We start from the raw sequence: 15,789 nt of genomic DNA, 5'->3' as shown, positions 1-15,789 counted from the left end.
CCGGGAGGACGCAATGCTTGCCCCGGTATTCATTTCTATCCATTTATCTGTCAGAGCCATTTATTCACTCAATCTGCATGTGCCTGGAGGAGCAATGGCTGTAATGAGCTCCACTAACTGAAGGCTGGGGAAGGAGTATCGCAGGGAGGATAAGGTTAAGGTGTGAATCAGACATCCCTCTTCTGCCACTTCCTGGGTGACCTAGGGAAAGTTGTTTAATAGCTATCATCGTTATCTAAATTAGTAGATTTTTATTATTTTAAAGGACTTTGGATATATTTGGGTAATACATAGGAACTACCATAGTGAAAGCATTTTTGTTGTTCAATTTTTATACCTGTGCCGTTTAATGAAACAAGTGCATTAAAAAAAAACACAGTAAAAAATTCCAAAAGGAAAAGTTTTGTTTACAATCAGGCAAATGATAATAGTGTTTACCATCATTGTCATCCAATAATATTGTTTTGTGCTACCATAAAAATGTAGCTAGCTTTGGTTTTCTTAGTGTTTCTCAAAGGAGACAACTTGATTGCATGTTTTCTAATACTATACAATTGCATGGAACACTTGTCTAAAAATGAAGTTTCCCTGGAATAGTCCATTGTTTTTTAAGTTTTCAAAGAACCTATCACCACACTATGTAGCACAAAATGAGAGACTTGGAATTATTGAGCTGGAAGGAACTTAGAGGTCACCTAATCCAAGCCTTTCATTTTAGAGATGAAGAAACTGACAGCAATGAGTTTGCATGACATGCTCAAGGTCGTTCTCCTACTTGAAAGGAAGATGGATGTCTTTCATAATATTTTTGTAGTCATCCTTGAGTGCAAACACCTAGCTGACATGTTAGAGTGAGAGAAACATACAGCATACATTCCTAATAACTAAACTGTCAGTGAAAAGGATGTTCTGGCACAAAAGCTAAATGTATTTAGCTCTTTGCTGCGGAAGTTAGAAAACTGAGTGTATTCACATGAACCATATTTAAGAACAACTGTACTTTTGCAGTTGTCAAGAATTAATAAACCCAGAATGTTTTCAAACAAATTTAATGTGATTCAAAGTCTGTTCATCAGCTGACTTCTTTTTCAAACCAAGAAACAAAGATATAATAAGCACAGGTAAGAAATACCTGCCTTTTAAGATATTATTAAGAGCTAATGGCCACCATCCTAATTGTTGGTCTTAATTGGAAAAAAAGATTACAGAATGTACTGATTCTGAAATCCTCTAGAAGCATACAAATGTTCTCTTTGCTCTGCCTCCTGAATACTGTGAGTTGCTGAGTTGCTGTGGATAAGGCCTCTCAAGCTACCCAGTAGGCCAGGGAAGAGGATGCATTGTCACAGGTAAAGACAAAACACTTGCTCTTAGCTAAGTGCATTTTTTACATAATGAGGGTAAATTAACCCTATTAGAAAATATTACCATAGAGAGAAATTAGAAGGCAACATTTCAACATAGCCACGAATATATTTTCTTTATAGAAGAGGTAAAAATAACATTCATAACCAGTCAGAAAATGATCATTAATTTGTTGTTGTTAGTGTCAAAACCAATTATTACAATAAAAACTTAAAATCAGGCCCAGCCTAACTGATTTCAATAAAGAAAAATTATTTTCTCCAGAAAAGCCTTACTTTCCTGTTTGGTCTCCTTATTTTATTTTATTTGCTAAATTTCCGTGGGTACATAACAGGTGCATATATCAATGAGGTCCTTGTTCTATTTAAATGGATGTGCATATCTGTCTGGATTGTGAGCATGGAGGCTCAAAATATTTTGAGGCCATCTTCACGTTTTGATGATTTCCTAAATTGTGAAGCTCAACACAGACTTAAAAAAAAAAAAAAACTGTATTTCCAGCCTCCTGCTCTGCTAGATTCAGAAAGCTTACTTGAGAGACTGATGCATGTGAGTTACATGAAAAAAGATAAGGTGCAGGCATGCTGTGTGCTGATGTGGGTACCAGCAGAGGGAGGGGGTTCTTCCATTGATAGTAGGAGCAGCTCTCTTGTTATGGCAGAGGTGGCATGATTAGGGGGTCAGTAGCAGCCAGTTTTGAAATGCAGTTATGGGAATTCTTCCTAACAATCCAACCTAGAGCCTTCCTGTTATGGACTGGATGTTTTGAGTGTTTGTGTCCCCCACCACAAATTCATATGTTGAAGCCCTAACTCCGAAGTGTGGCTTATTTGGAGATGGGGCATCTAAGGAAGAAATGAAGGTTACATGAAGTGTCAAGGGTGCAGCCCTGATCCAGTTGGATTTGTGTCCTTCTAAGAAGAGAGCTCACTCACTTGTGCTCTGCCTGTGTGTGCACAGAGGAAAGACCACGTGGGGACAGACCAGCCATCTGCAACCAGGAAGAGAGCCCTCACCAGAAACCCATCCCTGCTAGAATCTTGATCTTGGACTTCCCATTCTTAAGAACTGTGAGAAAATAAATGTCTGCTATTTAAGCCCCCCAGTCTATGGTATTTTGTTTTGGCAGAATGAGTGGACTAAGAATGTTCCTATCCTCTGGTTTTTCAATGATATATGAACTTCCTAATATCTTTCAAAATTCCCTTCCTTTTTAAACCAACCAAGAGTAGGTTCTTGTATACCTGCAACTACAGATCCTGATGAATTTATACTGTATTAAAATATTTTTAAGCCCATTAGTTTTAGGGAATAGGCTCTCTTGTTCACTCATGAAAAGAGTAAATTTATAGGCTCAGTTTCTAGTCTACAAGATTTGTGTCTGTTATGTTCTGAGAAAATAGTGCTTGTTTGTTTATTTGTTTGTTTGTTTGTTTGTTTGTTTTGAGACGGAGCCTCACTCTGTCACCCAGGCTGGAGTGCAATGGTACAATCTCAGCTCACTGCAACCTCTGCCCCCCAGGTTCAAACGATTCTTCTGCCTCAGCCTCCCAAGTAGCTGGAATTACGGGTGCGCGCCACCACACCCAGCTAATTTTGTATTTTTAGTAGAGACAGGGTTTCACCATGTTGTCCAGGCTGGTCTTGAACTCCTGACCTCAGGTGATCCGCCCACCTTGGCCTCCCAAAATGCTGGGATTACAGGCATGAGCCACAGTGCCCCGCCCATTTAAAGAGATTTAAACCAATATTTAAAATGAATATAATGCACAATAATATCTAAAACTCTTTTATTTCAGAATCTGTGATTAGAAAGAGTAGCTAGCTCAACTGAAGTCTCTATCAACTGTGAGATGAAATTTTATCAGGAAGAGAATTGCTTCTTCCAAATTTGTAACTCAAGTTGTCAAAAGCTTAAAACTGGCCGGGTGCGGTGGCTCACGCCTGTAATCCCAGCCCTTTGGGAGGCCAAGGCGGGCGGATTACAAGGTCAGGAGATCGAGACCATCCTGGCTAACATGGTGAAACCCCGCCTCTACTAAAAATACAAAAAATTAGCCGGGCATGGTGGCTGGTGGGCGCCTGTAGTCCCAGCAACTCGGGAGGCTGAGGCAGGAAAATGGCGTGAACCCGGGAGGCAGAGCTTGCAGTGAGCTGAGATTGTGCCACTGCACTCCAGCCTGGGTGACAGAGCAAGACTCCGTGTCAAAAAAAAAAAAAAAAAAAGCTTAAAACTGAAATAACTTAGTGGAGATGCCTCATAAGTATTATGGCTCCCATATGAAAACATTGCAAATCACGTTTAAAAGAATGACTAACATCCCAAATGGTGAGTTATCTCCAAATTGAGCGGAATAAATGAAATATTTAACCTCCTGGAAGGCGCTTGGGACACCATTAGGCTTCTAAGTGCTTGGCTTTGAAGTCTATGAAAGTCAAAGGAGGACTGCAAGGACCGTTCTGAAGGGTTTCGGGGTTTATTTTCTTTCTGTTAGCTTTTTCAGGCTTAATGGTGTTCATAATTTTAATGGTTACTGAATTACTCTCGGCCCTCAGCCTGGGGAGGGAAGAGTCCCAGTGGGCGTGAGAAAGGCAGGCGGCTGCCCAGGAGAGGGCAGCATCGTACCACCTCCCGGAGGAGACGCTACTCCAGAGAGCTGCAGCCTTCTGGGAGGTGCGAAGGGATGAGAAACACGGGCATCAAAGAGGGCGGCTTCCCTGGAGTGTTAGAAATAGAAGCCAGAAAATTGCCCAGGAGAAATTGCAGCAGTTCAAATGAACATTTACTTTAAGAAGGTTATGGGCCGGGCACGGTGGCTCAAGCCTGTAATCCTAGCACTTTGGGAGGCCGAGGCGGGTGGATCACGAAGTCAGGAGATCGAGACCATCCTGGCTAACACGGTGAAACCCCGTCTCTACTAAATATACAAAAAATTAGCAGGGCTTTGTGGCGGGCGCCTGTAGTCCCAGCTGCTTGGGAGGCTGAGGCAGGAGAACGGCGTGAACCCAGGGGGCGGAGCTTGCAGTGAGCGGAGATCCCGCCATTGCACTCCAGCCTGGGTGAAAGAGCGAGACTCCGTCTCAAAAAAAAAAAGAAGGTTATGGATGAATAGATGACAGACAAATGGGATAGCCGTGGCAACTATGTTCTGAGACGAGAATCTGCAAATACCTTGTGGTCTGTTAAGTGCAAGGGCACTTATGGTGTGACAGGATAGCGTATTTGAAATGGGTGGTGCTCTGGAAGATTCCAGACTTATGGCCTTGTAAATAAAAGACCGAGACTTGGGGACTTTCATGCCTTGTACACTCCCCCACCTTCCCCTCAGGGACAACAGCTGATGGAGACATGTGCGGCTCTGGAAGGGAACCGATCGCTGAAGCTGCTGGAAGATTCTGAGAGGAAGAAAATAGGGAAAGGACGTTATCAGACAAAAAGAAACGGACAGGGAATGGCTTGGCTGAGCTGGAGTAAGGTGGAATAAAAGAGGCAGAGAGCATCGCCTATTCTAGCCAGTCAAGCTGCCTAGACCCACTGATACAGATACGGACCAAAAGGTAGTATTATGAGTGGTTTTTCTTCTCCTTTGGGCTTTTTCTGTGTTTTCAAACTTATTTAGTATTATTTTTAAAACTTTTATTGCAGGAGTTAAGCTCAGGGATACAAGTACAGGTTTGTTCCATAGGTAAACATGTATCATGGGGTTTGTTGTACAGATTATTTCATCAGCTAGGTATTAAGCCTAGTACCCATTAGTTATTTTTCCTGATGCTCTCCCTCCTCCACTCCCTCTACCCTCTGATAGGCCCCAGTGTATGTTGTTCAAACTTCTACAATAAGCCCTTTTGAAATTGGAGGGAAGCCCATATGATAATGTTATCTTTGTAAACACATTAAGGACTGAAGCCCGATACCTTCTGTCCTGGGTTGCCAGTCCTGTCTACCACCACTGGGATCTTCTACTTCATTAACCAGTGTGGAATGACTGCAATCATCATCTTGGTCGAACTCCTGCAATATCATAAAATTCAAAACTCAGTTATTAGTTATTCGATGTATCAGTTTGTTGGCAGAGTGAATGTTGATTTTTCTGGGCTAAAGATTTACACTGTGGATTCCTTTTAAATTGAATAAAGTATTTAGGACTAAAATAATAAGAAAGTATCTGCCCTTGGAGCACTAGGCTCAGACAGTCATGGATGTGATTAATTGCATAATAAAAAATGAAGAGCAAAGCTGAAATCACATCGACACATAGAAATTCAGTATTTTATACTTTATCATCTCAGTGCCCAGGCTGCTAAGCTGCCCCAAATTCCATCTGGGTGGGTAACTGGAAAGAATCCTTTAGCCACAGTCACAGTGAACAACCCCAAAGGAATGTGATCTTTTCCATAATGCCTCCCTGGGGCATCATTTACAAATGGCAAGAATGGAAATCCCTGCCCCTGTGGAAGCTACAGATATAACCCTAGACTGAAAGGAGGCAGCAAAGCTGATTAAAGTCTTCTCTATGATGGAGTTCTGATCTAAATCGTGGTGCATAACCTCTTAAACTTCCTTTTCACTCTCTAGAAAATAATCATTATAGTTGAAAACCAACTTGATTTACAAAAAGTACTCCAAACATTTTAAAGAAGAAATGTTTTCTTAGTAGAATTCATTGTTTTCGATAGTTTCCTTCATTCGAAGTTATAGCTGGTGATTTTGTGCCTTTAAATTTCTAGAACCATGATAGACCCAAGTAGTAGTTAAAACATCCCATCACAACCCATACGTTACAACTAGCTGTCTGGTTTCTATGATCTAGGCAGACTACCTATTTAAGTGGACTGAGGGACAGTAAGTCTTTGCCCTAAGTGCACAAGCCTGTGATCTGAAATGTCAGAGAAAATTCTCTGTCACAAAAATTCTCTGATAGCTCATTTATTAATTCCCAAGAGAGCTAGGAAGTTTCTTGCTTTCCTCTCCTTGTTCATTTTAATTGTCGTAGCAAATAATAAAAGTTGGCCAGGCACTGTGGCTCACTCCTGTAATCCCAGCACTTTGGGAGGCTGAGGCGGGTGGATCACTTGAGCTCAGGAGTTCGAGACCAGCCTCGGCAACATGGCGAAACCCTTACAAAATTTAGCCGGACGTGATGGCACACACCTGTTGTCCCAGCTACTTGGCAGGCTGAGGCAGGAGGATGGCTTGAACCCAGGAGGTCGAGGCTACGGTGACCTAGGGTCATGCCACTGCACTCCAGCCTGAGTGACAGAGTGAGACCCTGTCAAAAGAAAGAAAAGAAAAGAGAGAGAGAGAGAGAAAAGAAAAGAAGAAGAAAAGAAAAAGGAAATAAAAGTAAAACCTGGCCAGGCATGGTGGGTCACACCTATAATCCTAGCACTTTGGGAGGCCGAGATGGGTGGATTGCTTGAGGCCAGCCTGGACAACATGGTGAAGCCCCATCTCTACAAAAAATACAAAAATTAGCCAGACATGGTGGCACGTGCCTGTAGTCCCAACTACTCAGGAGGCTGAGGTGCGAGGATCATTTGAGCCATAGGAGGTTGAGGCTGCAGTGAGCCATGATTGCACCACTGCACTCCAGCCTGGGCAACTGAGTGATACCCTGTCTGAAAAAAAAAACCAGAAGTAAAACCCTCCATTTATACAGTCATTAAAAATATTATAGGTATTCAATCATAATAACTTAGTTGTCATACCTTACTTTTATTCAGCAGTTCGTACTTAAACATTGTTTTTTAATTTTTAATTTTTATGGGTACATAGGTATATATATTTATGGGGTACAGGAGATATTTTGATATAGGCATGCAATGCATAATAATGACATCAGGGTAAATGGAGTATTCATCACATCAAGCATTTATCCTTTGTGTTACAAACGATTCAATTATACTTTTAGTTATTTTTAAACATACAATTAAATTATTACTGACTATAGTCACTCTGTTATGCTATCAAATACTAGGTCTTATTCTTTCTTTTCCTTTTTTTTTCTTTTTGTTCTCTCATTGGGTTGATTATTCATTCTTTCTAGCTATTTTTTTTTCTACCCATTAACCGTCCCCCTTCCTCCCTACCCCCAATACCCTTATTAATACTTTCTAAAGCATTTTCTATCTCCTGGCAAAAGTTGGGTGCCCTATCTCAGACTATCCTGGTTGTCAGTGGCGGATGGGTTCACTCGGCTCCTAGGCTGTTGTCAATTTCACTGTTTAACCTTCTCTGTATTTCAAAAATTCTACCATTATCTGGCAAATTCCTCCTCCTTCCTATCAAATCACAAAGGGGGATTTATTCTTCCTAGAACATATGAAAATACAAAAAAGTATTTTTTAAAGCAAGATTTAAAAAATCACCTATAACCTGACAACCAAAGAGCAAACACTGTTAACACAGGAATCATATTTTCTTTGTGTTTCTCCTAAGTATTTAAAAATATAGTTGCATCACATAAGTTTTGTATCTGGCTTTTTCACTTAAGTGTAAATTCATAAGCAATTTACTAAGTAAGTGTCCTTTTAATTTTAATGGAATTTAAAATTTCTTTCCTTAAACAAATATCAGAGGCCCATAATAGTACTTCTTTTTTTTTTTGAGATGGAGTCTTGCTCTGTCGCCCAGGCTGGAGTGCAGTGGTGCAACCTCGGCTCACTGCAACCTCCACCTCCCGGGTTCAAGAGATTCTCCTGTCTCAGCCTCTCAAGTAGCTGGGACTACAGGCACCTGCCACCATGCCCGCCTTATTTTTGTATTTTTAGTAGAGACGAGGTTTCACCATGCTGGCCAGGCTGGTCTCAAACTTCTGACCTTGTGATCCGCCTGCCTCGGCCTCCCAAAGTGCTGGGATTACAGGCATGAGCCACCACGCTCAGCCAATAGTACTTCTTTAATAAGCCCCATTAGTCTTACAATGTAACTCCCATGATGCTTAGTAGTCATTTTAAATTCTTCATTGTTACAAATAGTATTATTAAATATTTGCAACTAATACCTCAATTTTGCATTATTTCTTTAGAGTAGATCCCTAGATATGGAATTATTGATCCAAAGACTGTGAAAAAGTTGTTTTTTTGTACACACATTGCCTTAAAAGTAAAGTTTATTCCTATTTATAATCCACCAGCAGTGCACGAATGTGCTATATCATATCTTCTCCCTTATCATCATTCCTTTTCATTTAGTTAATTAATTATTATTGTTTTCCCTTCTTTTCACAGGTGTTTATATGATTATTGTTATTATTTTGAGGCAGTGTCTCACTCTGGCACCCAGGCTGGAATGCAGTGGTACTATCATGGCTCACTGCAGCCTCAAACTCCTGGGCTCAGGCAATCCTCCCACCTCAGCCTCCTGAGTAGCTGGAACTACAAGTATGTACCACCATGCCCTGCCCCTTTTCATTTTATTTTTTATTTTTTGAGACAGAGTCTTGCTCTGTTGCCCAGGCTGGAGTGCTGTGGTGCAATCTCGGCTCACTGCAAACTCTGCCTCCCGGGTTCACGCCATTCTCCTGCCTTAGCCTCCCAAGTAGCTGGGGTTACAGGTGCCCGCCACCATGCCTAGCTAATTTTTTTTTTTTTTTTGTATTTTTAGTAGAGATGGCATTTCACTGTGTTTACCAGGCTGGTCTTGATCTCCTGATCTCAGGTGATCCACCTCCCTCTGCCTCCCAAAGAGCTGGGATTACAGGCACCTGCCACCACGTCTGGCTGACTTTTCATTTTATTATATTTAATGTAATATATGGAATTGGTCTTCTTATTGTTGTTTGAATGTGCATACTTTGATTAATAGTAAAGTTGGAGATAGTTATAGATGCTTATGGGTCATCTGAAGTTTTCTTTTTTAGTATTATATAGAGTTTTTGTGTAGCTCCTTAGTCTAGAACACTCTAAGAGACCTCAAAACACATTTCTACCATTTCATTTAATTACAGTGATTTGGTGAAATTTTTATGCTAAGCTTTGAGAAAACAGCCTTCATTTGGAAGTGTTAGTCATACAGCAGGTTCTCACATCAAGTTTCCATGTTGATTACTGGGCTGTGGTCAATCTCAACTACTCAGTTCATTTGTCAGTTGGTGCTGTAGGAAAAGTTGGAAGCCGGCAGTGTGGTCATACCCACCTACAAAATCCATAATGATGACTAGCATTTACATATATAGTACCAGACACTGTTCTATATGCGTTACACATATTAACCCGTTTATCCCGGAGGTTGCAAATTTTTTTGTGTGAAAAATCAGGCCTTTGCAATGACCTTGAGCAGTGGGATATAAATAAACCCCACAAGCTCACCGTTCCAATAATGGAACACTAGGCATAAATGAGTTAACTAATTTAATCCTCACAACTCTAAAGTTAGGATCTATTATCTTCGTTTTATACCTGAGGCCCAGAAAAGTTAAGTAGCTTACACGAGGTCACACAGCTAGCCAGTGGCAGAGCCAGAATTCACACCCAGACTCTGAAATCTGGGTCCAGAGGTTGTGACCACTCTGTGATCTTGTTAGCATGAAAAGTTTGAAACAATGAATTTCAACAAGAACCAGAAAAAAAAAAAAAAAAGAATTAACGAGCAAAATAAAGGGAAAGGATACTCAAACCTAACTGGTAAGTTTTGCATAGAAAAAATAATAAAATATGTGTGATCCCTATAAGTACCTGACAAAAATGTATACCCTGGAATAAACTGAAAAACCGTAAGTATCACAGTCAAAAAGTATGTAGGGAATAAGATCTACTTTGAAGGTGATGATGGAAGTGAAGACTCAAACAGAAACAGCTCAGAATTTTCTAACTTATTTTATAAATCTAACCAGCAATGACTTTAAGATGTGCTTGGGTGCCACAAGCAGGAGAATTGAAATAGTGTCATCTAGGAGTGAGTAAAAGAGGGAATACATCAGAATAACAAGTCCCAAACATAGATGGATTTCATAAAGCATTGACAACACCACGGGAACTGATAGACGGATGAGAAATAGAGCATCGCATTCTAGCCTGCAGACAACAGCATACCGAGCATACAGAAGGTAAAGGCACGATGGAAATCAGACGTAATTAAATTTTTTTATTTTTATATTTTAGAGACGTGGGAGCTCACTCTGTCGCCGAGGCTGGAATACAGCAGCACAATTATAGTTCACTGCAGCCTCAAACTCCTGTGTTCAAGTGATTCTCCCACCTCAGCCTCCAGGAAGTAACTGGAACTACAGGCGCACGCCACCATAACCAGCTAATTTTTTAATTTTTTTGTAGAGACAAAGTCTTATTATGTTGCCCGGGAGTGTCTCGAATGCCTGGATTCAAGGGATCTTCCCAGTTCAGCCTCCCCAAGTGCCGAGATCACAGGCATGAGCCACCATATCCAGCCTATAATAAAATTGTGAAAGAAGATTCTCCTCAGATGAAAAAAGATGACTGGGTGAGTCTATAACGAGCCTCTCTGGAGCTGTCCTACATGCAAGGCAGCTGCTTATATCTGTAAACTATAAAAACCTATTTCAGACAACCAAAAAGAAAACAAAGCTTTCATTTAAAGAAAAGAGTGAAAGAGATTTAAACTCCAGTTAAACCACTAGGGAAGAAAAGGCAAATATACCGAAAAAGTCCATTTCTCCCTCAAAAAGGAGTTTAAACTTTATTTCAGCTACAATAAGAAAAAACACCTAATGAAAGTTTTTATAAAAAAGTTTTGCCAGGCGCGGTGGCTCACGCCTGTAATCCCAGCACTTTGGGAGGCCAAGGCGGGTGGATCACGAGGTCAGGAGATCGAGACCATCCTGGCTAACACGGTGAATCCCTGTCGCTACTAAAAATTACAAAAAATTAGCCGGGCGTGGTGGCGGGTGCCTGTAGTCCCAGCTATTCTGGAGGCTGAGGCCGGAGAATGGCGTGAACCCGGGAGGCAGAGCTTGCAGTGAGCTAAGATCGAGCCACTGCACTCCAGCCTGGGTGACACAGCGAGACTCTGTCTAAAAAAAAAAAAAAAAAGTTTTAAAGTTGCCTCAAAAAATGTACTGATCAGGCACGGTGGCTCACACCTGTAATCCCAGCACTTTAGGAGACAGAAGTGGGAGAATCTCTTGAGACCAGGAGTTTGATATTGTTTGTTTGTTTGTTTTTTAGAAACAGACTCTCACTCTGTCATCCTGGCTGGAGTGCAGTGGTGTGATCATAGCTCACTGTAACTTTGAACTCCTGGGCTTGAGTGATCCTCTTGCCTCAGCCTCCCAAGTAGTTGGGGCTACAGTTGCATGCCACCACACCTGGCTGAGGCCAGTTTGAGACCAGCCTAGGCAATATAGTGAGACCCCATCTCTACAAAAATTTTTTTAAACATTTATTTCAATGTACTAATATGAAGTGATATAGTTAGTCCTTTTAAAAAGAAAATTGCTTAAATAGACCATAAAAAATAAAAAGTATGTTTTTGTTTATCAATATCTTATGCATGACACTTACCTTAAAGATTTGTCTCTAGGTATTTTATTTTGATTACTATATAATATTAGTAACCAAACACAGTGCAACCTTCAATATTGTGACAAAACCTAGCAAATTTCTCAGTCTCAGCATTGTTGACATTCAAGACCAGATAATTCTTGGCTGTGGGGGCTGTCGTGTGCCTGATAGGATGTTTACGAGCATCCCTGGCTTGTACCCACTAGATGCCAGTTGCATTCTCCCCCAGTGATGATACCAGAAATGTCTGCAAACATTGTCAAATGACCTCCTAGGGTGGGAGGGGTGGGAGGTGGGTGCTGGGAATCACTCCCTTGTTGGGAACCAGGGTACTAAATTCCACTTTGGTAGGAAGCAGACTAAACTACTTAGAAAATTTATAAATGCACAAAGCTAAAATATTCAAATAGGAATGTTTCCATGGTAGCTCATCCCATCCCATGTCCCAGAGAAGTCTTGATTTAACCATTTATTTTTAATTTTCACTTGATTTTTGTCAAAATTAAACTGCACATTTAAAAAAATCAAATAATGGTAAAAGACTTTATACCAGGAAAAACAGTCACTGTTTTCCTCAGAGGCAACCACTTCCAAACTTTTAGCTGTTTCTTTTGGTATTTTCTTCCATATTTCTGCGTAGTTATCATGCTGTCTCTTGATTCATCAAAGTGAGGCATCATCTATTGACTTATTATGGTAGTTAATAATTTAATATTCTTATGCCCTGCCTCCATCCTCCCAATCCATTTACCTTCTTTGTTGTTAAATCAATAGTCAATGGCTAATTATGATTATGAGGATATTGTACTATGTAGTAGTACAATTGTACTGTAGTATGATTATGGTTTCTTTCTTGTATAACTGTATTTTTTTTTTTCCTGAACAAATCCCCAAACCCTTGTTTGTTTGTTTGTTTGAATAGACTTTATTTTTAGGGCCGTTTTAAGTTCACAGAGAAATTAAGAGGAAGGTATAGGCCGGGCGCAGTGGCTCCCACCTGTAATCCTAACACTTTGGGAGGCCAAGGTGGGTGGATCACCTAAGGTCAAGGGTTTGAGACCAGCCTGGACAACACGGTGAAACCCTGTCTCTACTAAAAATACAAAAATTAGCCAGACATGGTGGCGCATGCCTGTAATCCCATCTACTCGAGAGGCTGAGGCAGGAGAATCACTTGAACCCAGGAGGTGAAGGTGGCAGCGAGCCAAGATCGTGCTCCAGCCTGGGCGACAGAGTAAGAGTCCATCTCAAAAAAAAAAAGGAAGGTATAGGGATTTCCCATATACCCCCTGCTGCCACACATGCACAGCCTCACCTATTATTAACATCGCCCTCCAGAGTGGTACATTTGTTACAGTTGTCCGTAGTTAACATTAAGGTTCACTCCTGGTGTTATACATTCTATGGGTTTGAACAAATGTATAATGACCTGTATCCACCATTATAGAATCATACAGAGTAGTCTCAGTGCCCTAAAAAATCTTCTTTGCTCTGCCTATTCACGCTTCCTTCCCCTCATTCCTTGGTTTTTAAATTTCTAGTTGGTTTATTTTATTTACTTTCTTATGTCTTTTTATTAAATGCCTAAATCTTCCCAACCTACAATGGACTCTCCACTTGGTGAAATTTATCAGACAACATATCTGCTCTGTTTCCCTCCTCTGTCCTGCTCCCTGCCCCCACCCCAATCCCCCAATCATCTGAGCTCTTTGTTTCCTAGACTTGCTACACAGCTGGAGTCCTGGGACCTGCCTTCTTCATTATACCAATGATTCCCTCCTCTCTCTTGATCCCCTGAGTCACAGATCCTATTTTTTCCTCTTTCTTTATTTACTTTTTCAATTTAATACAGCACTTAGTAGCTTCCTTAAAAGGTGTATCAGAAGTAATATGTTTGAGATTTCTGTGTCTGAAAAATATCTTTATTCAACTCTAATGCTTAACTGAGAGTTTGTTTGGGCATAGAATCCTAATTTGAAAACCACATTCAGCCGGGCCAGTGGTTCACACCTGTAATCCCAGCACTTTGGGAATCTGAGGTGGGCAGATCACTTCAGGCCAGGAGTTCGAGATCAGCCTGGGTGATATGGTGAAACTCCAACTCTACAAAAAAATGCAAAAATTAGCTGAGCATGGTGGAGCATGCCTGTACTCCCAGCTACTCAGGAGGCTGAGGTGGGAGGATTGCTGGAGCCTGGGAGGAGGAGGTTGCAATAAGCTGTGATCATGCCACTGGCCACTGCACCCTAGCCTAGGTGACAGGGTGAGATCCTGTCTCCAAAAAAGAAAAAAAGAAAGGTATGTTGTCCAGGCTGGTCTCAAACTCCTGGGCTCAAGTTATCCTCCCATCTCAGCCTCCTGAGTAGCTGGGACCACAGGTACAGGTGTCCACATCCATGCCTGGCTGAAAGCCATATTCTTCTGTGTGTGTGTCAGATATTTGAAGACATTCCTTACTCCACCCCTTTTCCATTACTTTTGATTTTAGTGTAGCATACATTCAGAAAAGTTCACTTACCATATGTGTATAGATTAATTTTAATAAACCAAATACATTTGTGTATCCAGGACCCAGATCAAATAAAAGAACACTACCAATATCCCCAAAGAACACTCTCATGCAAGTGCTATTCTGAATTCTAACACCATAGATTAGATTTGTTATTCCTCCTTTTGTTTTTATATAAATAGACCCATACAGGATTTAATTTTTTATGTCTGGCTTCTTTTGCTCAACACTGTATTTGTGAGATTCATGTGTATTTTTGCATGTAATTTTAGATCATTCACTCTCATTCTCATTTATGTGTAGTTTTACACTATGTGAATATACCACAATTTATGTATCCTTTCTATTCTTGATAGGCACTTGGGTATTTTCCATTTCGGGGCTATTATAATAGTGCTGCTATGATCATTATAACATGTAGCTTATGGTAAACATATGATGCACTTCTGTTAGGTATGTACTTAGGAGCAGAATTGCTGGATTATGGAGTATGCATATATTTCTCTTTAACAGACACCAAAAGACAGCTTTCTAAATTATTCTAACACTTCATTCTCCCATCAGCAGTGCATGAAAGTTCTTGTTGCCCTACATCCTTGTCAACACTTGATATTTCCCAACTTGTAAAATTGTAATCATTCTGTGGATGTGCAGTGTTATCATATTGTTGTTTAAAATTACATTTATCCAATGACTAAAAGCTGAGCATCTTTTAATATATTTTATTGGCCATTTAGACATCTTTTTTTTGCTAAGTGTCTGATCAAGTTTTTGCCCACTTTCTATTAGCCTATCTGTTCCTAATTTGTGGGAGTTTTTAAATTTTTTCTGAATGCAGGTCCTTTGTCAGATACATACATTTTAAGTATCTTTTCTCACTTTATGAGTTGCTTATTATTATCTTAATGATGTCTTTAGATAAAAAGAAATGCTTCATTTAATATAGTCCATTTAATTAACTTTTCTTTTATGGCAAGCATTTTTTGTGTGTGTGTGTTCTGCTGTAAAAATTGTTGGCCAGGCACGGTGGCTCATGCCTGTAATTCCAGCACTTTGGGAGGCCGAGGTGGGTGGATCACGAGGTCAGGAGATCGAGACCATCCTGGCCAACATAGTGAAACCCCCATCTCTACTAAAAATACAAAAATTAGCCGGGCATGGTGGTGCATGCCTGTAATCCCAGCTACTCGGGAGGCGGAGGCAGGAGAATCCCTTGAACCAGGGTGTTGGAGGTTGCAGTGAGCTGAGATTGCACCACAGCACTCTAGCCTGGTGACAGAGTGAGACTCTGTCTCAAAAAAAAAAAAAAAAAAAAAACAAATTGTTGCCAGCTCCAAGGTCACAAAGATTTCATCTTACATTTTCTTTCAAAAGCGTTAGTGTGGTCAGGCAAAATGGCTCACATCTGTAATTCCAGCACTTTGGGAGGATGAGGC

The 15,789-nt window shown here is 40.6% G+C and overlaps 1 protein-coding gene across 4 annotated transcripts in view; it reads right to left on the bottom strand.

The window, feature by feature from the left end:
- Positions 1 to 15,789, bottom strand: part of MAP3K19 (mitogen-activated protein kinase kinase kinase 19) — a 74,996-nt gene that overhangs the window by 27,974 nt on the left and 31,233 nt on the right. For all 4 annotated transcript variants that reach the window (XM_032145578.2, XM_058434371.1, XM_032145579.2 and 1 more), the window contains one exon: positions 5,281 to 5,377. In XM_032145578.2, coding sequence (XP_032001469.1) covers positions 5,281 to 5,377 — 97 coding nt within the window. The remainder of the gene's footprint in view (positions 1 to 5,280; positions 5,378 to 15,789) is intronic.

This window comes from Hylobates moloch, unplaced genomic scaffold (genome assembly GCF_009828535.3).
Source record: "Hylobates moloch isolate HMO894 unplaced genomic scaffold, HMol_V3 SCAFFOLD_24, whole genome shotgun sequence".
NCBI lineage: Eukaryota > Metazoa > Chordata > Mammalia > Primates > Hylobatidae > Hylobates > Hylobates moloch.
The sequence above is the reverse complement of the archived record's forward strand: the minus strand, read 5'-3'. Positions and strand labels throughout refer to the sequence as shown.